Source organism: Crocuta crocuta, unplaced genomic scaffold (assembly GCF_008692635.1).
Source record: "Crocuta crocuta isolate KB4526 unplaced genomic scaffold, BGI_CrCroc_1.0 scaffold339, whole genome shotgun sequence".
NCBI classification, from domain to species: domain Eukaryota; kingdom Metazoa; phylum Chordata; class Mammalia; order Carnivora; family Hyaenidae; genus Crocuta; species Crocuta crocuta.
Window position 1 is genome coordinate 3774240 of NW_027530357.1, and position 26904 is coordinate 3801143.

Below are 26904 nucleotides of genomic sequence, written 5' to 3' on the forward strand. Positions count from 1 at the left end.
TTCTTTTTTTTTTTTTTTTTTTTTTTTTTTGGTCTTGAAATATCTTCTCCTCTTATTCTTCATACTTTAAAGACGATTGTCCTTTAGAAGAGAGAAATGAATATGAAACCTAGTGTTAGTTTCAGCTGGAAAGGTTTCAAAGTTCGGCTAATGTTTAATGGTATACTTTGATAATACCATCCAGTTACAGAACAGCCCTTTCTTGATAGTCAGGACTCAGTCTGGTATGCAGGGACACCTTCTAAAAGGAGCAAAGAAACAAACTGTTCTTTGTACAAAATGCAGTTTGACCCATAAACTGAAAATAGTGAAGAGAATTAATAGCAGCATGAAAATTTCTAGTAAAACTTGTTTGAGGGTTACGTTGGGGAGAATTTGGCTTATAGTAGAAGACAGGAGTGACTAAATCACTAGAGATAAACAAAGCTGAAGCCCTAATTTTGTAATTAATTTTTCCCCTAAAATAGGAAAGATGAGAATGAAGTGAGCAGAGAATCTAAAAGGAAAATAAAGAGGGGTGACAGATTGAAGGAAGGAGTGGAAAATCAGAAAATAGATTCTTTCTTAATAGAAAGAAACAAGAGATGCCAGAATTTATATTTGCAATCTTGTATTTGCTGGATACTCACTTGAGTTAAGGAAAATTTACTAAGAAGAGTAGCCACCTAAAAATAATAGAAATGCTTTCTCTCCTTTAGGAGAGCAAGTAAATAAGTAAATAAATATACTGTAATTTGCTAACATCTCTTTGGGGGGAAGGGGAGGTGAGAGACAGAGGATTTAAAAGAAGAGAGTGCCCTATCTGTCTGTCTGTCTGTCTCTATCTCTCTCCTTTCACCCCCCACATCACCCACATGCCTATTAAGAATCAGGAATAAATCTTGTTCAACTTTAGGAATATACTCAAAATTCCTGTTAGAGACGTGATCTTTAAAAACAAAGAAAGGGTCTGATATAATGCAGTGGTTCTCAACCAGAAGGATTTTACCCCCCAAGGGACATTTGCCGATGTCTACAGACATTTTTGATAGTCTTCACTTGGGAAATGTACTGGCATCTAGTGGGTAGGCCAGGGATGCTGTTTAATATCTTACAGTGCAAGGCCAGCTCTTCAATGAATTATCTGGCTCATTGTCAATAGCGTCAAGGTTGAGAAATCCTGGAGTAGTGGAAATAGCATGACTCTGGAACCAAACAGACATGGGTCTGAGTCCCAGCTCTATGCCTTATTAGCTATATGACCTTGAGGATACGTATAATGATACATCAAAAATACATAAACACAGTTTGGCTGAATGAATAAACGAATTCCCTCAAGTCTCAATGTCTTCAATGGGGGTGGTAACACCTACCTCATTAATAAGTAAAATGAATGAGTGAATGAGATGGTTTTCAGGATTAGGGGTCAAGAATATAAAGAGCACACAAAACAGAGCCGGGGTGCAAGGTGAGCATTCAGCAAATAGGTAAATTGACAGTAGCAATGATAGTATTATACCAGAGGGCTCCTCTACTTTGCTTGAAAGTTTGTCTTCCATGAATCTGGTTACCTGAGTTCTGTTCCCCACCCCAAATCAGGTTACACGCCAGATCCATGAGCATGAGCAGGAGAACGAGTTGCGGGAACAGATGTCAGGTTATAAGCGGATGCGGCGCCAGCACCAGAAGCAGCTGATCGCCCTGGAGAACAAGCTGAAGGCTGAGATGGACGAGCACCGCCTCAAGCTACAGAAGGAGGTGGAGACGCATGCCAACAACTCGTCCATCGAGCTGGAGAAGCTGGCCAAGAAGCAAGTGGCTATCATAGAGAAAGAGGTCAGTGTGCACACACGTGCCTTGTGCCGTCGCCGGGCCAAGCCTGCTCCGGCCTCACGCGAGCAGGACGCAGGAGTGCTGTGCTTTTTTGGTGACGGAGGAACAGTGTTGCTTGGTGGTGGTAGCTGAGAGGAGTTCGGTTTTGTGGGGCTGCTCAAAATTGTCAGCAAAAGTTAAAATACTTAATGCAAGTGTATGTTACATTCTTGCCTATGCAAATGCGTTCCAAGAGTCAGTCCCTTGAGGGGGTCGGGATACAAATAAAAAGAAACTAGATGCTTCTGTCCTAAGGAAACTTGCAGAGTTAGGACCTGCCACTGTGGCTGCCACACCCACAGTCCTCTTCGAAAGAAAACTGCCCTACAAACAGTCCCTTTTAGTGGTGACAATCCCTGGCCACACTGGACGAGGAATGGGCACCCGACCAGTGGCAGCGGGTAATTAACATGGCTATTGCTTATGTCTTTTAGGAGACATCTCTCTTCCCCATCCAGGTTCTCAGCCGACTTTTAAAACAAAGAGAGTAAGACAGAGAGTCCAAATATGACTTTTATTATGGATAGGTGTTAACTGGGAGAAGTGATTTATGTCTGAAGGGAAATGCATTAATAATACAGTACAAAACTAAACAGACGCACCTGTCTAGGTACTGGCAGTGCCTTCCGCGCCACCCCCTGGAAGACTTACATAGTGTGGGAAAACAGGGGGCCAACACGTGCTCCCTGGGAATGGAGTGACTGGGGACAGAGTGCCAGGGGTGTCTCGGTAGTTAAGCTCTTTTCCACGTGGAAAGGAACGTCAGAACTACAGAAGCGCCTTTCCTCCAACAGCCATCAAGCTGTGAGGCAGCCTGACCTGAAAACCGCTGCCCAAACAGGGATGGTATTGATTAAATAAACCAGTCAGACTCTTTCTTGGGGATTTGGTTTGGTAAAGATGTAGAGAGAACTGTTACTAATGAGAAAATTGTTGATAACGGAAACTAAAGGTGACAAGATTCATAAAGAGACCCAGGAAACATAACCCCCTCCCTGAATCCTAAGTACCTGATCTTACATATGTGCTGATATAATGGTCCCCTGAAACCTAGATTTGGTCACTTTCAGGAGCCAGTGTTTTTGGCGTTATCTTTTATTTGGTCTGTGTTCCATCCATTTGGGAGCCTCCAAAATGTCCCAGTGTCTGAGTGTTGTGGATTATAGCAGGTGCCTAAGAAAACAAAATGTTATTAGCTTTGCCTATTATACAGATGACCCTGCCAGGAAATCTAAAAGTTGAAATAATTAATCAATACAGCCAGATTCTTAGAATAAAACTGGCCAGTCATAGTTATTTATCCATTTTTATAACTTAACCTGTGGGCTACCTACAATTCAAAAAGAAAAAAGCACTTTTATTCCTTAGTTCACTTTCATCCCATGTATTTTGTGTGTGTTCAATACAGTGTGTTTATGGCTTACCTTCATATTTTTCCCATAATTTAGAATATGTTTTTAAATGGTAAAAATTTCCATTTTTTTAAGATACAAGAGAATCAGACCAGGCATTTCCTTATTTTGTTTTTTATTAGTTAATTGTTCAAAAAACATTATATTATTCAGCACTTATGGACTCTTTTCATGCATTGGAGAATATGGACAACTGAATTCTGTGTGAAGAACAATTTATCCTAGATCATATATTGTCATTTCATCAGGCAAAGGTAGCTGCAGCAGATGAAAAGAAGTTCCAGCAACAGATCTTGGCCCAGCAGAAGAAAGATTTGACAACTTTCTTGGAAAGTCAGAAGAAGCAGTATAAGATTTGTAAGGAAAAAATAAAAGAGGTAAGAGTACCAATAATTATCATCACCAAGTTGCCTTTAAAATGGTTGGAACTTAAGGGCCACCTGGCTGGCTCGGTTGGTGGAGTATGTGATTCGTGATCTCTGGGTTATCAATTCAAGCCCCACGTTGGGTGTAGGGATCACGTAAAAATAAAATCTTTAAAAAAAAATGGTTGAAACTTAAAATTGATTAATCTTACATTGTGATCAACAATCTAAATCATTGTTTCCTTTAATGTTTATTTATTTTTGAGAGAGAGAGAGAGACAAAGTGTGAGCAGGGGAGGGGCAGAGAGAGAGGGAGACACAGAATCCAAAGCAGGCTCCAGGCTCTGAGCTATCAGCACAGAGCCCATTGTGGGGCTCGACCTCACAGACCACGAGATCATGACCTGAGCCGAAGTCAGACGCTTAACCGACTGAACCACCCAGGCGCCCCTCATCCTCAAACTTTCTATTACCTAAAGTACTTATTAAAACAGATTGCTAACTCACCCCTAGATTTTTTTTTCCTAAGAAAGAGAGAGACAGCGTGAGCAGGGGAGGGTCAGAGAGAGAGGGAGTCACAGACTGAAGCAGGCTCCAGTCTCTGAGCTGGCAGCCAGCACAGAGCCTGACGCGGGGCTCGAACCCACGAACCGCAAGATCATGACCTAAGCAAAAGTCGGACGCTTAACCAACTAAGCCACCCAGGCGCCCCTCACCCCTAGATTTTCTGATTCACTAAATCTGGGTGGAATCTGTGATGTACATCTCTAGCAAGATCCCAAGTGATGCTGATGCTGCTAGTCCAGGAATCAGACTTTTTTTTAATGTTTGTTTATTTTTGAGAGAGAGAGAGAGAGAGAGTGTGTGTGTGTGTGTGTGTGTACGTACAATCAGGGGAGGGGCAGAGAGAGAGGGAGAGAGACAGGATCTGAAGCAGGCTCCAGGTTTTGAGTTGTCACCACAGAGCCCGATGCAAGGCTCAAACCCACAAACCGTGAGATCATGACCTGAGCTGAAGTCGGATGCTTAACCAACTAAGCCTCCCAGGCGCCGCCAGGCATCACATTTTAAGAACCACTGATCTGACTCTAAAGCATTCTTGCCTACGTCCAGCTTATTCCTCAGCCACTTCAGCCAGAGTGATCTGTTCAAAGTCTTATCACCTCATGATTTTAACTTTTGTTGGCCTCCCATTGCTCATAGGATAAATCAAAATACTAGAAACTGCTAAGTGATCTGCCACCAGCCTCCCCTCCAGTGTCACCTCACACCACTGTTCCCCGACCTGTTTTCTCGACCCCTGACTCTTCGCTGTTCCTGCCACAATGGTCACCTTTTGGTTCTTCAGATGCATCAGGTTCCGCTTTTCTCCAAGCTCTTTAGAGAAGACTGTTTCTTCCACCAGGATGTTCTCCCCACCCCCACCCTCAACCCCCAAACCCTCCCTCTGCTCTTAATTCATACTCCCCCTCCTTGTAAGACTTAGGATTGTTTATTACTACCTCAACTGAAACATCATTTCCCCCTGGAAGACTTTCGTGACTGCCTCAACCAAGACAGGTTTCTCTGGTTTCATAACACTGGTTTTCNACCCCCATGATTGTATCCGTGCACCTGCTACATGTGAATCTCTGATAAATTAATGACTGATTCTTGAAAGTTGGTTGCGGGCCACTAGTGGACATGGAGAGTCCTCCTGAGGAAATGCAATTGGACCTGAAAGCTCACATTTCTTCAGTTCTCCCCCCCCACCCCCAGTGCTTATAGGTGAATTGCCTACAATCCCCTAGACTTTCCTTCTCATAAGACTTAGGATTTCTGATTTGTAGACTACTGGTATATTAAGATTTAATAAAATATGGGACTTTTTTCAGTATGTGATATTATTTATTTGAGCTCATATTCTCCATTAACAATATGGGACTTAGCAAGGTTCCTCGCCAATTCTTTTTTAATTAGGAAGTGAAAGCAAGTGGGTGGGGGTGTGCCTCAGGATCTTTAGTCCTGCCCAGATGAGCCACTGGTGCTTGTTGAGACGGACAGAAATTTGTATTTAATCCCCACTGCCCACCTGGGAAAAATCTCTGACAACATAAGGTCTAGAAAACCAGGCTGTAGGGAGAAATAGCCCAACTAAGAAGGTTCATATTCTGTCCATTTTCTCTGAATTATTGCTCAAGCCTAATTCTTACATCATGATGGAAAGATGTTGCTGGATCGCAAAGATAATATTGATTTTTCACCAAGGAACTTTGAACTGTTCTCATTTGCAGTTACATTCTGATTTCTAAGACCATGCATTTTATTCACACTCTGCGGCCATACTTTGTGACTGCAACCACCATTTTGAACTATTCTAACACTAAGGTATTTGGAGATTGCATGAACTCAACCTGTAGAAGATTCTCCCACAGAACAGCATTCGAGAATCCTCTCTCAGTCCTCAGGCATAGGCTATTTTTGGTACTCAGATTTATGAGTGCAGGAAACCACAAGCCTAAACCTATAAGTCTTTCAACATGCTCAAAACAAGCCTCAACTCAGTTTGAGATAGCCTCAATAAGCCTTTCTGTGCAAAGCTAATCCTACCCTGTATGAAGTAAAGCTTAGTTCTGACTATTTAATGTGGTCCATATATTTAGATATTGGTATATTAAAGGTATTGCCCTTAGGATGACAGGACAATCTCCATTATCCTCACTGATAGACGATGGGGATGCTGGCAATACAGGATGATAGGTGGTCCAGAAACAATTTATTCTTGATTTTAGAGTGAGGTTTGTTTGTGTTTTTTTTTTGTTTGTTTTTGAGAGAGAGCGAGCATGCTCTGGCGAGGAAAAGAGCAAGCACAAGTGGGGGAGGAGCAAAAGGAGAGTGAGAGAATTCCAAGCTGGCTCCATGCTTAGCATAGAGCCTGATACAGGACTCGATCCCACAATTGTGACGTGATGACCTGAGCCAAACTCTAGAGTCAGATCCCCAACCGACTGAGCCACGCAGGTGCCCGTGGAGTGCGTTTTTATGGTCACATTTGAATTCGGGTGTGCAGTGTAGTGGTTAATGCTAAACCTAGTAGTGAAGCCATGGCATCAAGAGGTGAGTCACCCGGCCTTCTTGTTGGGATCCCAGTTTACTCCACGCTCTAGACAGCTTTCTCCCTTGTTGACTCTGCTATTTCACTTCACTGGCACAGAGAAGATGAAAATTGATTTACAAGGATTTCTTGGCGAAGTGCAAAAACACTCTAAGAAGTGTTGATGTCCAAATCACAAAGCATTAAGTAAAATAGATATTAACATTTAAAGGAGATTTTCACTGAGTAGCTAACCCAGTCTTATACATCAAGTTTGTCAGAATGAACAGTATAAACAAAAAAGAGTGTACTGTGCTTTCTCTAAAAATGATCTTCTTACTTCCTCCATAGAGTAAAGTAACATCTTCTTCAGTGTTCTGATTCCTGCTTTCTTCTCTTTACCCTCATGGTCTAGAGTAGTTATGAATATTGTTGGTTGGAAATATAGGTGGTTCATTTATCCTCTAATACCAAATAAAGATATTTTTTCCTGGGGCACCTGGGTGGCTCAGTAGGTTAAGCATCTGACTTTGGCTCAAGTCATGATCTTTTGGTTCGTGGGCTCACGCCCTGCATTGGGCTCTGCACTGACAGTGCAGAGCCTCCTTGGGATTCTCTCTCTCCCTCTCTGTTCCTCCCCTGTGCGTGCATTTGCACTCTCTCTCAAAATACATAAAATTAAAATGAATGCTTTCTGAAACTTAAACAAGTGACATTTGCAGAGTTAACTACTGTCCGTGAAATCTGTCCACTTCTCCCAGCCTTGTCTTCTTTACCTTTTCTCCATGTGGCAGCAAGTAATCTTTTTGAGATGCATTTTATCCTGTCATCCCCACATGTATAAAATCCTTTTCTCCTGTGCTACAGATCAGTGTCCTTAACTTGGCCTGTAAGGCCTCTGATGGTCTGCCTCAGCTCATGTCACACTGCACCCACTACCCTGGGCCTTCTCTCCGTTCCTCAGTTGCACCATGTTTCAAATAACCCACCCAATGTAGCACATGCTCTTTCCTCTACCCAGAGTTTTCTCCCTTCTTCTTTTTCACTGGTTAGCTCCTACAAGTTTTTCAAACTTCAGCTTAATTGTTACCAAGATCAAATATATTCTTAAAAAATTTTTTTAATGTTTATTTATTTATTTATTTTTTTGAGAGCGAGAGAGAGAGATGGAGACAGAGTGTGAGTTGGGGTGGGGTAGAGAGGGGGGGAGGGTCAGAGAGAGAGGCAGACAGGCTCCAGGCTCTGAGCTGTCAGCATGGTGCCCGACACGGGGCTCGAACCCACGAACCATGAGATCGTGACCTGGGCTGAAGTCAGACGCTTAACCGACCGAGCCACGCAGGCGCCCCTGTATATGTTCTTTTATTTTTTTTTTAATTTTTTTTAATGTTTTATTTATTTCTAGGAGAGAGAGAGGGGAGGGCCAGAGAGAGAGGGAGTGACAGACTCTGAAACAGGCTCCAGGCTCTGAGCTGGCAGTCAGCACAGAGCCCGACGCGGGGCTCGCACCCACGAACCGCGAGATCATGACCCAAGCGAAAGTCAGACGCTTAACCGACTAAGCCACCCAGGCGCCCCGCCCCTTGTATATGTTCTTATAAACATCCTTGTGGAACCTGGTACTCCACCTTGATGGCAGCTATGGCAGTAGTTTTCAGTCCATTTCTCTGGTTTGTTGACTAACTACTGATTCCAGACTGTGAAGCCCCATGATGGTGGTTATCATGTTCTCTTGCTCACCATTGTATCCTTGTGCCTTGCACACTGCCTGTCACATGATAAGAACTCAATAAGTGTATGTTGATTGAATGAGTGAGCCAGTTGTTTCCAAGGGTGAGAAGCCAGAGACGTGGAAAGTAGCAAGCCTCCCTGGCACTTAGAAATCAGCACTCAAAAGTTGGGAGGGAGAGATTACAGCACCCAGTCTTCCTGTCCTTATTCTCAGCTGCTCTCCCAGTAATTTCATCTACTATTGCAATAACCTATTAGTTCCTTTGCTTGATGAGACCAGCATGTTTTTTTTTTCTTTTTTTATGAAGGAAATGAACGAGGACCATAGCACACCCAAGAAAGAAAAGCAAGAGCGGATATCCAAGCATAAAGAGAACTTGCAGCACACACAGGCTGAAGAGGAAGCCCACCTTCTCACCCAGCAGAGACTGTACTACGACAAAAACTGTCGTTTCTTCAAGCGGAAAATAATGATCAAGCGGCATGAGGTGGAGCAGCAGAACATTCGGGAGGTATTTATTATGCTCATGACTGTCATCACCGACTGACGTGACAGTAAGCTTTGTGAGGATCATGACTGTCTGTTCTGTCCGTCCTTATATCCCTCACATTCATAGTCTTTTTTTTTTAATGTTTATTTATTTTTGAGAGAGAGACAGAGTGCCAGCGGGGGAAGGGCAGAGAGAGAGAGTGAGACACAGAATTCAAAGCAGGCGGCAGGCTCTGAGCTGTCAGCACAGAGCCTGGCACGGGGCTCGAACCTACCAACCGCAAGATCATGCCCTGAGCCAAAGTCAGACACTCCACCGAATGAGCCACCCAGGTGCCCCACGTTTATAGTCTTTAGTGCCATGCCTGACCCAAAGCAGCTATGCAAAAGTAGCCAGGGAGTGAATTCACCAGTGAGAAGAAGAAAGCCCATTTATAGAACGACGAATCAGCTTCTTCCAAATAAACATAACAGAGTTTTATCGAACACCTATCATAAGCCGTATAATGCAGCGGAGAATCAAAAGAAGTACTTAAAGTAGAGAATTTCTGCTTTCAGCCTGCTTGTCAGACACTTGCCTTTTTGTGGCTCCACGTGAAACACGAAGTGACAGTATGATGCTCTACAGTTAAGTCATTCAGTCATCCGGCGCTGCCTTAGTGCGAGGCACGGTGCTGGTGATGCCAGGGCTACCGAGGAGCTATACTTCCGGCCTTCGAGCAGCCCTGAGTCCAAGAGGAAAAACAGACAGGTAACAGGCTAGTTACAGTGTAACGTGTCAGGTACCACAGTGGACCTAGAAATGAAGTGTCCTGGGAATACAGCCATGACAGGGCTGATTGGACCCAGTGAGTGATGAGAAGCTGAGTGTTTGGGGTGTACAAAGTGGAACGTCAGAACAAGGGGAGTCAGAAGCAGAAGGCAGAGGACCTCCTTTGTTAAGGCATGTTATTTCCATTTTAGCCTGAAGGCAGCTGCGACGCCATCCTAGGTTTTGAAGCAGGCGAGTGAAGGGAGTTTTCTTTGGGAGAACCGGTGCATCCGTGTGAGGGTGGGCCACCGCAGGAAGAAGCAGACTCCCTGGAGGTCAGCCAGGACGTTCTGTAGTTCCACCTGGAAGAGGCAGTGTGGAGAGATTAGACCCGAGTGACACTTCTGAAGCAGAACTGACAGTAATTCCAACCAAATGGCATGAGAATTTCAGGAGGGAGAGGAGTCAAAAATGACTTCAAAGTTTCTAATTTGGGAAGCCGGATGAATAAGACATTATTCACTGAGAGGAGGAGCACAGAATGTGACTCAGTTGCAGATACAAAGTTCAGTAAGAAATCATTGTGACCTGGAGTAATCAGGGAAACCCTCATAAATGAGCTAGCATGTTGGTAAAAATATCAAAGTCTGCGAAAAACCCAGTGTTCGCCCTCACGGGGGAAGGCAGCACTAAAGGCACATTTAATGGGAATGTGCATCGGTACAGCCTGAGCTCTTTGTAGAGCAGCATTCAACTGGGAAGGAAAAGGGGTGGAGCAAACTAAAATGTATCAAGTACAGGTAAAGAGCCAGGCTTGGGCCCTCCCTCTGTGTTGTCTCGTCTCCTTGGAAGAAAGAGAAACCGCTGCTCGTTTTTGAGCCAGGCAGTGAGTGAGATGGCTAACATCGTGCTTTAGAGAGATTAGCCCAGTTTGGTTGGTGGTGGTTCACAGACTGATTGCAGCATGCATTCTCCGTGGGGGGTGATAATGCCCCCAGCAGAGTGAACCCGGGCTCTTGTGGGAGAGGGGTCTCAGATATTACAATGGCCACCGTACAGAAAGGGATGTACGGTGTATCAGGTGGTATTCACGTTTGGGGGGAGGGGCAAACCTAGAAAGCTCCTGTTGATGAAAAAATAAAAATGACGAGAATGGGAAAAGGAAAAAAAAAGTTGAGAAACATTGGGTTGGGGGAAGAAACTAGAAGCAAGGCGATCAGGTGATAGTAAATAGGGTATAGACAAAGATAGTGGCGGCAGCTGTCAGAGAGGTAGATTTGAAACCTATTTTGAATATACAATGAACAGGATTTGGCTTACTGCAGGATATGAGAGAAAAGATGAGGGTAGAATCAAAGTTATTTGTAGGGCTCAAGACTTGGTTACATGTAAATTTGCACAGAAACAGAGAGACTTAGAAGAGTCTTAGAAGAAATTGATTAATTCCGTATTAGACATGTTGCTGTCTAATATGTGTCTTTTTTTGTTCGAAGGCAAAAAAAAGTCCAAATGAAAAAGTCCAGTAGCCATTTGGAAATAAGATATTTGGGATTCTTCTTCTCTCACAATTATTTTTATTCTGATAGCACATATTTGGAAGATGTGTAAAGCCAAGGGAACAATTAGTGCCAATAAAAGCTGTAGAAGACAATTATTCCTCAAAAGTTTTAGAAACAGTCGTGATCCCATTAGTATCAGGTTCTAATCAACTGGGTGAAGAATAACTCTTACAGGGATATTTTTTAAGAGTAGGTTTTTATTTACAAAAGTAATAAAGAACATGAAAAAAAAAGACAAACAGAAAAACACATAGCTGAGTAGGGAGAGTTCTTGATAATCCCATGCCACCCAGCCTCTGCCCTGCTACCATTAATTTGGCATCTATGTTTCCAGATATCTTTTTCCTTGCATATATGTACTCATATGTCCAGCTTCTATAAAACTTTAACTTTACAAAAAATAAGATGGTATTGGTATCAGTGGGTTTGATTTGCAAGCCATAGGAACAAACTGGTTGCACGATCATGGAAAGGAATTTACTTGAAGGATATGGGGTAGATAACAGAGCTGAAGAACCAAGCTGGAAAAGATGAAGAATCAAGCTGGAAAAGTAAATTCTGTGACCTAGAAAGCAAGAGCCTAATTGATATTTCCCAGGGCACTGCCATTTGGTTGTATTTCCTCCCACCATATTTAATCTTTGTATCATTTCTGCTTCAGATTCACATTCCCAGGAGAGCTAGACCTTGATTGGGCAATGCGCTCTTTGCTCAATACTCTCTGATTACAGATAGGGTGGAGGCATTTCTCAACCAAAAAGAGGAGCCTGTTAACAAGAGAAGGGAAAATGGATACTGAACCTATGAAAATGTCCCCTGTTTTCTAACTCTTCTCTCTCTTTCTCATTTACTCTCTAGGACATACAGCCCTATCTGGTTCTTTTTAACCATTAGTAGTAAATTTGGGGGTGGGGGGTATGGCTATAAAATTATTTAGTGAAGTACTTCTCAGTGGATATTTTGTTGACGTTTCGGATTACTAACAACAGTGCCACAGAGAGCATTCTTTGTACACAGATCTTTGTACACGTATGCAAATATTTTGTAGGCTATATTCCCAGAAGTGGAGCCTCTGGGTCACACTGTATATATGTAACTTTTAATAGATATTGCCGAATTGCCCCTCCAGGAGTTTATACTCCCACCAAAAAGAGCACCTGTTTTTCTGTTTCTTTGCCAAAACTGAGTATGAGCAATCCTTTTAATTAATGGAAACATTGAAAAGGATCACCACAGACTGAGTTGAGCCTCTTCCTCTATCATCTCTGATGCTCGCTATTTTCTAACCAGTTATGAAACCAAGAACTGAAACTAAGAAAGCGTTAAATGTCATAGGCTGACAACATCTCCATTAGAAGTCTGAACTCTGGTTCTTACTCAGCCTCATTGGGCATGAGGACAATGAGCGAGATCAACTGCTTTTAAAGAAGTCAGTAGTACTTGGGTACTTGGGTCGTGGGTGGGAAGGGTTTATCATGGGACACAGCCCAGATTCACGTCTTACACAGGACACAGAGTCTTATAAAGTATGGTAATGTGTTCAAGAGCCGCAGTCTGTTAAAAGTACATGTGTTTTGACACTAAGCTCCTTCTCCGCTTGGGGAGATGCACATAGCGTGTGATGTGAGCTGAGGGAAAGGAGGCCCCGTGTGGCTCCCAGCTTAAACTGCCTCCAGGGCATATAGGCGTGGCGTGCATTGGTGGACAAAATCACTGGTACCATTAAATCTGCTTTTGATTTTGCTCAACTCATTTTACTTAATTGGTACGAGCTGAAGGTGTGCACACAGGTGCACTGGTACACCTGTGTCATTTGTACAGATGAAGCAACCACAGAATCGCGTCTAGCCAGAACTGAGGGATTCTTCAGAATATTGTGTCACGGGCTGAAAAAGAGCATAACACGGGAAGATGTAAACCGTTCGCTGGGACGTCTTTTAACGGGAACTGCTGAAAATCCCCAAACCTGAGTTTTAGCCTTAGTTCTCCTTTATGGAAGATGAATGATCTTATGTTAGTCTCTCCATTCCCAAAGGTCTTACTAGCGTATGTAAAAGGGGTAAGGTGCTTGCGATCTTAACACCTCAGAGGGTTGCAGCTGGGATTGAATGAGATATAAGAAGTCACTTTTAAAAGTTGAAAGCACAAGGGGCGCCTGGGTGGCTTAGTCGGTTAAGCGTCCGACTTCCGCTTAGGTCATGATCTCGGGTTTGTGGGTTCGAGCCCCACATTAGGCTCTCTGCTGACTGCCAGCTCAGAGCCTGGAGCCTGTTTCAGAGTCTGTGACTCCCTCTCTCTCTGACCCTCCCCTGCTCACGCTGTCTCTCTCTCTCTCCTAGAAATAAATAAAACATTAAAAATTTTTTTAAAAAAAACTGAAAGCACATTACACGTTTTTATGCAAGCACAGCAATAGGCTCATAAGAAGTCAAATAATAATAATAATAATAATGGCAGCTTATCAACTTACATCTCAGCCACTCAGATGTATGAATTAAGGTAAAGGGAGCAACTTACAATTGTAACGGGAAAACCATTTCATTACCGTGTTTCGCTCACTTTTTTAATCATTTATAAAAAACTAGATTTGAGATGTGATAGGCCAGATCTTCACTTCTGAATACAGAAAAATAACGATATGTTAATATGTTCCAAACCATTTTCTTGTGATCTTTCATTTCTTCACAAAGCATCGTAGTTCGTGGTGTAGACACTGCTTTCCTCCCTTTATACCTGAGGAAACTAAAACAACTATTAAAAGACTCGTCCAACATCATGTGTAATGACTGACTCACACCTGAATATTTTTCTGTAGGTTCTCAAACTTGAGAATATATCAGAATTAGCTGGGTGGCGTGTTACTAAACCCAACCATTTGTAGCCCTGGCATTTCTGATGCAGGTACTCTGGGCAGCGTTCTGAAGCATCCCATTAAACCTAAAGGAAAGCATTTGATTTCTTCTGAAAGTGTCGTTTGCTTTTGTGTCTTTTTATTTTTTCCCCCTTATGTTTCAGGGCTCTGGGCAGCCCAGACTCAGTTTGGACTTCTTAGTTTAGGAAAACATGGAATGAATAAATATCCCATTACTGGGAGACCCGGTACTCAAAAGTTAAAAAGTAAATAGTAATCTAGGAACAGGACCTTTACCAATTTAAAGGGCTTTCCTTGGTTTTTCTCTTGGTCATTGGCCTAGAATAGCTTTAGTCTCTGAGGCCTCACCATCCTTTGGTGCCACCTAGGGGCCAGTTAATTGATTTTTAAAAGAAGACCTTTGATGGTCCAAGGAGAGGAAACAAAATGAGGGAAAGCAAAATGCAGGAGATTAAAAAATAGGAGATTAAAAGAGATTTTTTTCTTAAAAAAATATAAATTGCATTTATACTTTGGATATTTCCCCACTAGCAAATACGCTTCATGAGGGGACGTACTTGTTCATGGCTCTATCCCTAGGGCCTACGACAGTGCCTGACACATAGGAAGTACGCAACAAATATTTGTCAAATAAACGAATGAATGATGGGTGACTTTGCTCCAGTAATAGATGTTGTGCTTTTTAAAGGACTTCTCTTCAAATGCTTACAAGGCCCAAGTATGCGAGATATTCTCAACAACACCAATATACAAATGTTACTGATAATTGCTGTGAAAATAAACAACTTGCATTTTCTCCCATAGTGGCTGCCATCAGAGAAGACAGGCACTGTTGTTCTAACTGAAAGTCCAGCTCACATATCGTCTTCTTTCCTCGACCTTCTTAACTAGCAGCAATACCAACCTTTGCAAGAAATCTTGTAGCATAAAGTTTTGCCTCCTTTATAGCACTTCCACTTTCAACCTTGTTCTTTCTCTTTTTTAAAATGTATACACAAAACTTCTTTCCTTGTACTAATTAAGGTTCTTTTGTCTGCATGTTAATAACATTTATTTGGGCTGGTTTAAGCCAAAACCAGGAAATTTATTACAGAAATATAGGAATATTTCATAAAACCCAGTAGCAATAATACAGCTGGACCTACAGACAGCTTACCAGTTAGGAAACATGGACATCAGCATATTCCCTGCATGTCTGTCTTCTCTCTTTCTCATTCCTTATGTTCTGAAGCCCAGATTTCTCTAATCCTCAGCCTATGTAGCAGTGGATGGCTACCACATATGTAGTTTTTATATGCCCCTCAATTCCAGCCACACATAGAGATTATCTCTGTATCCCAATTCCAAGTTCCTGAGAGAGAAAACAGATTGAGTCAGTCGGCTGTGAGTTGAGCATATAGCATTTCAACAAATGTGTAGCACAGTTCCCTTTTAGAGTGTTAGCAAGTTGAGAACAGGATCATGACTTAGCAAACATGTTTATGTAGCCAGAGCACAGGGTTCAGATCTTGGATATGATGCCATTTAGGAAATATACTTGAACTGGTGAGTGAAAAAATTTCACCTTTTTTCCTCTAGTTTTCTTGCTTTTTCCGCTTAAAGACAGAAAGACAGACAAACACACAAGGCAGGACAGGAAGTAAAAGAAAGACAGACATGAGTAGAACTGGAAAGAACAGAATGATTTGATCTAGAAATGATTAAACTAATGGAAAAAATGGAAGGGGAGAGATCTCATCTGCTTTTTCCCAGCATGCCCTTACTCTGAGATCTTAATTATTTTTAATTTTTTTAATGTTTTTTTAGAGACATTTTTGAGAGAAACAGAGCCTGAGCAGGGGAGAGGCAAAGAGAGAGGGAGACACAGAATCCAAAGCAGGCTCCACACTCAGCACAGAGCTCAATGCGGGGCTCAGACTCATCAGCTGTGGGATCATGACCTGAGCCGAAGTTGGATGGTTAACCCACTGTGTCACCCAGGTGCCCCTACTCTGAGATTTTAAAAAGATCATTGGCCTGCTTCTAATATGTGCAAAAACAGGGTTTTTCCAAGAAAACTAAGAACATTGCAGACATTGCCAATTTAAGTCTGTGATTTTCAACTCTGACTACACATTAGATTCACCTAGAGAATTCTTTTTTTTTTTATTTCTTTTTTTTACATTTATTTCTTTCTTTGAGAGACAGGGTAAGACAGAACATGAGCAGGGGAGGGGCAGAGAGAGAAGGAGACACAGAATCCGAAACAGCCTCCAGGCTCTGAGCAAGCATTCAGCACAGAGCCTGATACAGGGCTCAAACCCACAAACCATGAGATAATGACCTGAGCCAAAGTCAGACGCTCAACCGACTGAGCCACTCAGGTACCCCAACCTAGAGAACTCTTAAAATAATGATGTCAGGGTCCCACCCCAGACAGTTATCAGAACTTCAGGTTGTAGGATTGAAAACGTTCCTCACATGATTTTAATGGGCAGCTCGTACTGAGGACCACTGGCGTAACTGGAGAAAAATTTACTTAGATCTATGCAGGAGACATCACCTAAGGAGGGTTCACAGCAGCTCTACGAGATAAGAAGGGGTCAGGTGGAATTAATCCCATTTTACAGCTAGCGTAATTGTGATGGCTGTGAAGTTGCCCCTCTTGTAAAGTGATGGGCCCACAAACAGAACCTAAACCTCCAGGGATTGTCGATCTAATCTCATTGAGTCAAGCTGCCGAGCCCTCAGGGGCTTAATTAAGAGACAGCTAGTGGTGCCATTCCTTGCCATCTCTCACTTAGCGGTGCATTCCTTCTGATTCACCTGCAGTCACCTGTCGCCATGTCTCTTTTGCTCCCGAATGCAGGAACTAAATAAAAAGCGGACCCAGAAGGAGATGGAGCATGCCATGCTAATCCGACACGACGAGTCCACGCGAGAGCTGGAGTACAGGCAGCTGCACACGTTACAGAAGCTACGCATGGATCTGATCCGTCTACAGCACCAGACTGAACTGGAAAACCAGCTGGAGTACAATAAGAGGCGAGAAAGGGAACTGCACAGAAAGCATGTCATGGAACTTCGGCAACAGCCAAAAAACTTAAAGGTAAGAGGAAACTGAAGTGTTTCCCCGTTTGTGCTCCAGGATGCCATTACCCTGGATTATGTGGTCCTTGCACCTAGAACTGTCAGCTGTGCCTGGGCAACTCTTCAAAAGTACGGATTTCTGGGCCCCACACCTCCGGGATCAGAGTCTCCAGAAAGGAAGCACAGAGTCTGTATAACAAACTCCTGATGAGGTGCTGCTTCGGAAACCACTGCGTTGGATGATCTCTCCATTTTCCTTTGTATGATGGCGTGCAGTTTCTCTGACCCCTTCATGACCCTGCTCTCTTGAAAACTGTAATTTATGGACAAGCAGCAGCCCATGGTTCTAATCCCAGGAGATGGGAAAAGTTACCTAGCAGGTGTATGGCAAAGAGATTTCATCTGTCCTGCCAGATTATCAGGAACTACGCTGAGTGCTTCTATATTGAAAAAGACTAAAGCCTCGTCCAAGCCTAGTAGGAGAAAGTATGATCGAGTAGTGACATCTGCATGGGAATGAGGAGTGAATCTACATGTGCCAGACCCTGCGCTGGAGATCTGGAATTCCTTTGGCCCTCACTGCCTCTGGATAATTGTAGCTGACAGCTGATTCACAAGCTCTGTGGACTAAGCCATTGCCGTATGTTAAGGGGGTCGCTGTCAGTGTCGACACAGTACAAGGCCAACCTCCAACACACTGGCCATGCTCCTGCCTAACCTGTCTAATCCTAACCTGTCTAATGAGTGATCTCTGTCTTCACAACTCCAAGCATTCGCGAAATGCACATGTGACCAGGAGGCCACCTGAGGAACGCCTTCGGGACTTAAGTAACACGGCCCACCTCCTCCTTGCCATAGTGCATTCTTGATATTGCTACATGGAAGTGTAACTTCTTCATGGGGGAAGAAATCTAAAATCACTTTTTTCCTTTATACTTAGACTGAAATCCAATGGAAATGGTTTATGATGTTAGGTATTATCCAGATGTTCTCCTCTGTTGACTTGTCAAGGAAACACAAAGTAGTGACAGCCAGCTTGTACATTGCCATCCCCTTTCTCACCTGGAAACGGGTTGGGTTGGGCTGGGTTGGGTTGGGTTGGGGGAGGTGGGGAGATGACCAAAAATAATGGGGGGGGAACAGCCAACAATAGAAGACACTGAAGATTTTGGCTAGGAAGCCATTAAAATAATGAGCAGGCTTTTTTTAACAGACTAAGCTTCATCATTAGTTCAGCAATTGTACAATCTGCTTAGAGTTGTTATCTCCTTGGAGTAATTCATTTTTGTAAATCCATTCGTAAATTCAAAATTACTTCTATGTATTTAATATAAGGCTAAAGGTACTGGTAGTTAACTCTTGTCTGTGTCCTAGCTATTATTTTCATCATTGCTGACTAGCAGAATGAGTCCCTGCACCAAAAGACAATGGGTCCCAGCACCTGTATTGTACTGTTAAAATGGAAAGTTTTCTGTATTTACTAATGTGTCTTTATTTTCCTTTTGTCGTTTTCCTTCTGTACAGGCCATGGAAATGCAAATTAAAAAACAGTTTCAGGACACTTGCAAAGTACAGACCAAACAGTATAAAGCACTCAAGAATCACCAGTTGGAAGTTACTCCAAAGAATGAGCACAAAACAATCTTAAAGACACTGAAAGATGAGCAGACAAGAAAACTTGCCATTTTGGCAGAGCAGTATGAACAGAGTATAAATGAAATGATGGCCTCTCAAGCGGTAAGTGGTTAGGTTCCGTGCCACCCCTTCAAGAGCTTTGGGAATCAAGAAAATGCAAGATCCAGCCTTTTGTTCCCAAGACGATTCTTGCACAGATTTAGGATGTTGGTGTTTTCTCTGCCCAAAGAACTGAGGAAGTGACGACGCTGAATAAAGCCAAGCCAATGTGGATTCTTGCTGGAGTGTGTCTTATGAGATGGAACTCAAGGAATAACATGCTAAATCAGACGCGTGGCACATAGGGACTCTGAGGGCAAGATGTGCTAGATACCGCATAGAGTATCATTTTTTCGTTCATCAAGGATTGCGCAACTAATGTCAGACACAAATGGATAAGACACACACACACACAGACACTTTCATTCAACACTCTTTTACTGAGCGTCTTGTGTTCAGCGGCTCAGAGATAGAGTCAAAAGCTAGAGAAACAATTGGTTCTTGTCTTCACACTTTTTGTTAGTCAAGGAAGTCAGATAATTAAGCGATAATAAAACATAACAAGTGAGAGGATAAGTAAGAACAACCAACCTGGTCTAGGGAAACCTTCCCAGCAAGAACCAAGAAGCTTGAAGGAATGTACTGAAGTAAACAGGCGCCACAGAAAGGGATCTTCATGGGCAAAGGCCCAAAAGATGGAAAGTGTGCATTTAGGGACTGAAAACTTTGGTTTGAGTCCAAGGTTCAAGGAGAATGGTGGGAGCCCAAAATGGAGAGATCGTAAAGGTCTTGGTAACCCAAGAATGGGAGCTTGTCTGTGATGCATTGAAGTTTTCCCAAGGAGAGGAGTCTTAAAGAGTAATAGTTTGTCAAACAGGCAGAAGAGGAAAAAGTTATTCCCAGCAGAGGAAACTAAATGCAAAGTTGCAAAAGGCCTGAAAAAGGACAGCACATTTGAGGAACAAGGGGTGGTTGGTATGGCAGGAGTATAAAGGCAAGCAGGTGGATAGTTGGGGATCAGACCCTCAAAAGTAAGGAGCTGGGACATCATTCTGTAAACAATGGGAGCTGCTGAAGCCTGTTTTAAGAGGGGAAGTGACAGAATCAGATTTGTGGTCTAGAAACATACTGGCAGTAAATGTGGCAACTGTGGGTCTAAAGAGACTTATTAGGAAACTATTATAACCCAGGGAAAAAAAAGTAATGAAAGCTCAGACCGAGAACATGCTCCTGGAGATGGTGAGGAGGCAGAAGGATTTGAGAAATATTTAGGAGTTAGAATAGATGAAGCTCGGTGACTAATTTGGGAAGTAGGTTTAATAATAGTGGAATAGGTCATCATTTCACCAAGATAGAAAAATAGAAGGAAGTGTGAGCTTGGATTATCGGGCAGATAATTGACCAAGTTGTGGACGTGTTACCTGAGCTAGATGGGTATCCAGGTAGAGAGATACAGAGATAGAAGTCTGTAGTTCAAGAGAGTGTTAGTACGTAAGACAAATAACTAGGCATCCACATTCTGTTAGATGGGGAAGTTGTAGCTGTTGGGAATATCCTGTCCTTCTAGGGACAGGAGGTTTTTTTGGGGGGAGGAAGGGGACTAGGGACAGAGTTGTGGACACCACCATTTGAAAGCAGAACAGAAGCAGACCAAAGAAAGTGAACAATCATTGTGGGAGGGGAACTGGAGAGAGCATGTCATAGACCCCAGCACAGAAGCTTCTAGCTGATCATTTCACATGTGGCAGAGAGACCAGCCGGACCTAGTTAGTAGTGGATTTGCCCAGTGACTGCAACAGACAATCAGTGGAGGGGTGAGAGTGAAAGACATTATAGTGCGTGGAAGAAGTGATTATAAAGTGAGATAGAGACTTTATAATGAATGAGATTACTTTTCCCGGTTGCTCATCAGTGAAGGACAGGAGAAAGAACTCTAGCTAGAGGAAGAGACAGTTGAAAGAGGACTTCTGTTATTTGGGAAAGGCTTAAACGTGAGGTTAAAGGTAGGAGTCAGTGTATTCATTCATTCATTCATTCATTCATCCATCCAGTAAGTATCTACTGAGTGCCTTACCATGCCCCAGGCATCCTGGGGTGCTGCAGTGAATTAGATAATCATCAGTCATGTCTTCTTGGAATTTATGGAGGAGTGAGGAAACAGGTTGAAAGAGTCCTCTCCGTGTAACGGCAGAGCAAGTGCCAACAATGTAACCAAGAGCATAGGCTGGTCTGGAGAGTCAGGAAAGGCCTCAGAGCCACAATGAGTATTTAAGCTGAGATGTAGGGAGCACATTCTAGGCAAAAGGAACTGTATTTATAAAGATAGGGGAAATAGTGGCACTTCTGAAGAGCTTAGAGTCCATTGTGTTTGGAATATAGAGAAAGAGACAGAGACCAAATGAAAATAAGACTGGAGGGCTAAACGGGCCAGATCACATAGGTGCCTGTAAGGCTTCTTTCTTAAGGATTTTAAGAAAATCCTGTATCCGAAAAGCAACGGGAGGCCATAGAAGAGCTTTACGGGAAGTGGGAGGGACTGACATCAGATATGCATTTTTAAACAGTCACTCCAGTGACAGAGAATGGCCTGGGAGATGGTCAGATGGATCTCAGGAGATGGTGTATATATAGTTGCTGCTCTTACCTGGGCAGGAGCAAGTGGTGGCTAGACCAGAAGGGGGGCAGATGGGATGGAGAAAGTGATGAAATTTGAGAGGCAGCAAGCAGAAGTGAAAGCATTTAGTAACAGAGTGAACATGGAGCATGAAGGATTAAGGATGACTCCCAGTCTCCAGTTTGAACAAAACAATAGAAGGTGGTGCCACTTACCTATATGGTAAAAAAAAAAAGATGTAGAGCAGCTTGGGGAAGGGGGAAGGGAATGATGATTAGCTAATATTAGTCATGCTGAGCTTGAGGGCCTGGGCACCATCCAGGTGAAGATGTCCCTCGCAGACTGGATAAGCTATTCTGGGCCTCAGGAAAGAAGTCTGAAATAGAGGTGTAGAGGTGGGAGTCCTCCGCATATAGATGGTAATGGCAGCCTTGGGAATAGACAGGATTCCTTAGGAAGAGAGGTTAGAGGAAGAAGCGTGCCCATATTTAATGGCTGGAAAGGAGGAAGTAGCTGGAAAGGAGAATGAGGGAGGGAAGAATCAAGAGGCTGTGGTATCTCAGAAGACAAGGGAAAGATTTCCAGAGGGAAAAGGCAACTGATGGTATTAGATGCTGCTGCGAGTCAGATAAGATAAAGACGTGTTGCCTTATAAGTAAGAAGTAGGATGAAAATGAGGAGTACAGGGAGCAGTTCAGGGTTAGGAGAGGGGAGAGAGCATTGCTAGGGACGTAGGATTTTTGTCTTGTTCATCTTTCCGTCATCAGCCTCTGCAACAATTCCTGGTATACAACATGTGCTTAATGAATGCTTGTTATATAAGATGAATGGAATGGGATCAAGACTATAGGTTCATGGTTGCCCTTAAATAAAAGGAAGGAAATACCCTTCCTTCTGAGGCAGGGAGGAGATACAAGTAGGTATGATAAATGCCGCTGTCCTTTACTGACTCCTTACCTCGTGCCAGCCACTGTTTGGGGTATTTTTAAGTGTTACTTCATTCTTGTGAAACCTCTTTGACTTTTGAAGTAGTTACTGTTTTAACCCCAATTTACCTGCAAGGAAACAGAGGTTTATTGAAGTAAAGCCACTTGCTTAGGGCAAGAGTTGGCAAACTGTTTCTGTAGAGGAGCAGGCAGTAAATATTTTAAGCTTTGTGGACCACAGGGTCACTGTCACAACTACTCAACTCTGCTGTTGTAGTGCAGAAGCAGCCGTGGATGGTCCATAAATGAATGAGCACATCTGTGTTCCAATAAACCTTATTGACAAATATAGGCAGCAAGTCAGATTTGGCCCCTGGGTTATGATGTGCCAACTCCTGGCTTCGGGGCTCACACAGTGGTAGTTAGCAGAGTGGTGATGCAGCTGGGATTTGACCCCATTTCAGGAGGAGTCCATAAGCCTGGCCATACTGACATTATGAAGCTGCCATCACATCCTTTCATTCACATTAATCCACTTCAGGAAACAGACATGATATTTACCTACCATTCATTAAATGATTTTAATGGGTTTGATATGTGCAACTTTGGGGTGATGAATACCAGATACTGGAATATCCTCCCTGATTTCTCAACTGGCACTTTTACAGAGCAGAGCTGGTACAGAATAACGTAGTTACGGGCATTAATAATAGAACACCAGAAATAAGAGAAGATGGAAATGTTTCAGTGGTCTAAACTGCCCACAGGACGAGCCTCTCACCCACTGGGCCAGGGCTCTTAACAAAAATAAGTAAAAAAGAACAGACTTGCATTCCCTTTATTGGAGTGGAAACTCCCATATCAAGAGGGACCTGATCAATTTTATTGGGGGCCAGTAAACCCTTTGGCATTTATCTGTAAGGCTGTTCCTGCTGCAGACTGTTGTATCTTGTGTCTCTTCTCCCTTCATTTGTCATTGGGAAAATAAGAGGTTTCCTTCTCAGTGGATTTTAGTGAACTCTGGGTAGGATTAATTACTAGAAAATACCTTGGAAATATGGTTATGTTACTTATTTTATGTTCATATGATATACTTCTCCACAGTACTAAAGAAGACACTGTGCAGATAACTTCCTAAAACTGTACTAATAACATACCAAAAGTTTCTTAATCAAGATATTGAAATACATTGTTAATTGTCAAAAATTGTACAGATTAGGGAAGGAAGCATGAAATGGAGACCAAGTGTCTTGGCAAAGTGGTACGTGTGGATAAATTCAGGGTTGACAGAACTATGTAATTCAAGGATTCTAATGTCTTACTTCCCAGCTAAACTGAGGGCCTGATAAATTGATACAAAACCAAGCCTGGGATAGGAGGATCATCAGCCTCGAAACATAGTCCCACTAATGGCCCCAAACCTTCAGTTATGCTCATTGGAAGGTTGGCATTTGTGCTGGCCGACTTGGCCCATTCCCCCTACAGGTTCTAATACAAAGTTCAGGAATGAGAGGGAGCAAGGGGCCCTCTATCAGCCTGTTTTACAATCTGGACTTTGCTGCTTCAAACCCTAATGTGCTCCTTAAGATCATCAAGGCTGTCTTCTGTGGGGAAGAGATTTTGCACCACTAGAGTTTTCCATTGGCTGGCCAGCAAGACTACTTGTATCTCCAGCAGTAAAGACCAACATCACTTGCTAGGATCATTACTGTGGGAAAGGCCCCAAGCATAATGGAGATTCGACTCCTTTTTTTAGAGCTAAGGATATCTAAATGTATGGTGGTTTGAGATTTAAAGATACATAAATATGGAAATGGTTGGTCAAAACCAAAATAGTGATAACAGCTACTATTTACTAAATACTTGGTGTGCATCTAGAACCATGCCTAGGATGTCATATGAATTCTTTCATTTAATGTTCATGTCAATCTTAGACAGTGGGAACCATTACTGATATTTTCTTGAAAAGAACAAAATGGGACTCGGAGAGATAGCTTCTCACGGTGACACACCCGAGTGAATCATGGAGCTAAATTTCAAGTTCAGGAGTCTGCATCCAAAACTCACTGGCTTCATCACTGGGGGCACATTGCCCTCCTGACTTCTGCTAGTGTGGTTTTATGGAAACCAGTTTTTCTTAAGAAAAGAATGTTTTTGTTTTCTTAAGAAAGACTGTTTTAGGAATGTGTTTGTAGAACCTTTTGTAGCCCATGGGGCAGAACGCACTATTTCTGATTGCTAACTCTGAAGGTCCCCAGGACCTCTGGTGTTCCGAGGGGGTCTGTTCCACTCTGCACACAGAAGCATCTTCCAGCAAGCAGCAGGCCCTGTAAGGCAGGAATAAATTACAGCCTGTGTCTTTTGTGCCCTGCAGTTGCGGCTCGATGAGGCGCAAGAAGCAGAGTGCCAGGCCTTGAGGCTACAGCTGCAGCAGGAGATGGAGCTGCTCAATGCCTACCAGAGCAAGATCAAGATGCAGACAGAGGCGCAGCACGAGCGCGAGCTCCAGAAGCTGGAGCAGAGGGTGTCTCTGCGCAGGGCACATCTTGAGCAGAAGGTACGAAAGCACTATTCTGGGGCCTGCACAGCTGGGTGGAGGACGGGCCATTGCCCAGGGAGCCGCCCTTCACGGAGCCCTGCCCGTGCACCTAAACTGGGCACTGTTCACTTATTATCTGCTGTTACATTCCTAGTACTCCTGAGAGGTAGGCCAAATCCCCATCCCACAGGCAGGATCCTAAGGCTCCAAACGCTTACGTTACTCGCAAAAATCTGACCCCACAGCCCAAGTAAGCTCCTTCTATTACCCTGCTAGGAAACGCTATACCTTTACAGCCAGAACAACATGGATTCCCAGGTCGTTGACAGGACACATGTGAAAGGTGCACTGAGCTGATAGCATGGCCGCTAAATGGTATGAGGAAGCCAGATGCGGATTTGGTTTTTTATTTTCAGCTATTTCTAAACCAAAAGAAATCGCCGGCAGGGCTCTTTAAAAAAAAAAAAAAATTAAAATGAAGAGAGGCTAATACTGCCACACATAATAAATGTTATCAGAAGTGAAATATTCACTGCTTTAAATATTGCTGAGGAACATGAAGCAGAAAAGATTTCATAAAGCATCTAAAAGCTGTTAAGCATTTATTTGCTTAACCAGTTATCTGTACCTTCTTCTGATACTTCCCGGAGACCAACGTAAGAGACTATTTTCACAGCTCCTGTTCTAGAACTAAATTGCTAATGACTCTGGGGGCATTTGGCTCTCTCTGGGAAAGCAGCACAATCTAATTGTGCTTGAGTGTCTTTTCGCTTCTCCTGAGCCGCCTCCTGCTGAGACAGGACACTGACCCAGATCAGCTAAGCTGCTTGGTTTGCTAGAATGGGAGTGCTAGCTAGCCCCAGGTGGGCCCCAAACATTGCTCTTCTTGTGAGCAAATTTTAAATATCACGGATTAGCTGCAAGACGTTTACCCCAGCTTCTTCCCTGCCTTCCCCAGTCTGGTTTGCGCCCTGTTCCTGTGTGTGTGCCTGTCACACGTGTGCACCTGTGTGGACGTGTGTGTTTGTGAGCACCCGCAGGGAGGTCCTTGCCACTCAGAACAGCTCCTTCTGCTTCTTTCAGATTGAAGAAGAGCTGGCTGCCCTTCAGAAGGAACGCAGTGAGAGAATAAAGTACCTATTGGAAAGGCAAGAGCGAGAGATTGAAACTTTTGACATGGAGAGCCTCAGAATGGGATTTGGGAATTTGGTTACATTAGATTTTCCTAAGGAGGACTATAGATGAGATTAAATTTTTTTGCCATTTACAAAAAAAAAAAAAAAGAAAAAAAAGAAAAAAAAAGAAAACAGAAAAAAATTCAGACCCTGCAAAACCACATTCCCCATTTTAACGGGCGTTACGCCCACTCTCTCTCTCTCTTACTCTTACTGACATCGTGTCGGACTAGTGCCTGTTTATTCTTACTCCATCAGGGGCCCCTTCCTCCCCCCGTGTCAACTTTCAGTGCTGGCCGCAACCTGGCCATCTCTTCTTCTATTCATAGTACACGTCACAGTATTGATGTGATTCAAAATGTTGCAGTGAAAACTTTGGAGACAGTTTTAACAAAACAATAAACCACCACCAACAACGACAACAAAAAATAAAAAGTGGATGTATATTGCTTTAAGCAATCACTCGTTACNTGTATCATAATCATTTTCTGCTGTTGCAGAGGATGTGAATACACTTAAGGAGCTCACAGAATCCCAGTAGCACAAATTGGGCTTTGGCAAATCGTGTATTTTGTGTATAGAAGGAATTTAAGGAGAGGTATTACTTATTTTCATATTGTATTTTAACTGTTTCTCTGATCAAATTTTTTTACTTCCTCCTCCGATTCCTCCCCACCTCCCTCCTTTTCCAATTCAGTATTTGGAGTTCAACACTGTCTCTCAATCAGATCATCTTGATCTTTTTCTTTATTTCCCTTCCCCTCCCCGAGTCCCATATCTTGGTCATAAATACTGCATTATTC

At 43.1% G+C, this 26904-nt stretch overlaps 1 protein-coding gene across 2 annotated transcripts in view; it reads left to right on the forward strand.

The window, feature by feature from the left end:
* The window catches only part of TAOK3 (TAO kinase 3), a 181816-nt gene extending 155251 nt beyond the window's left edge, over positions 1–26565 (forward strand). For both annotated transcript variants that reach the window (XM_077766019.1, XM_077766020.1), the window contains exons 15-21: positions 1579–1815; positions 3512–3640; positions 8741–8944; positions 16953–17192; positions 18698–18910; positions 24762–24944; positions 26010–26565. In XM_077766019.1, the coding sequence (XP_077622145.1) occupies positions 1579–1815; positions 3512–3640; positions 8741–8944; positions 16953–17192; positions 18698–18910; positions 24762–24944; positions 26010–26171 (1368 nt within the window). In that variant the 3' untranslated portion in view covers positions 26172–26565. The remainder of the gene's footprint in view (positions 1–1578; positions 1816–3511; positions 3641–8740; positions 8945–16952; positions 17193–18697; positions 18911–24761; positions 24945–26009) is intronic.
* Positions 26566–26904: the final 339 nt, after the last annotated feature.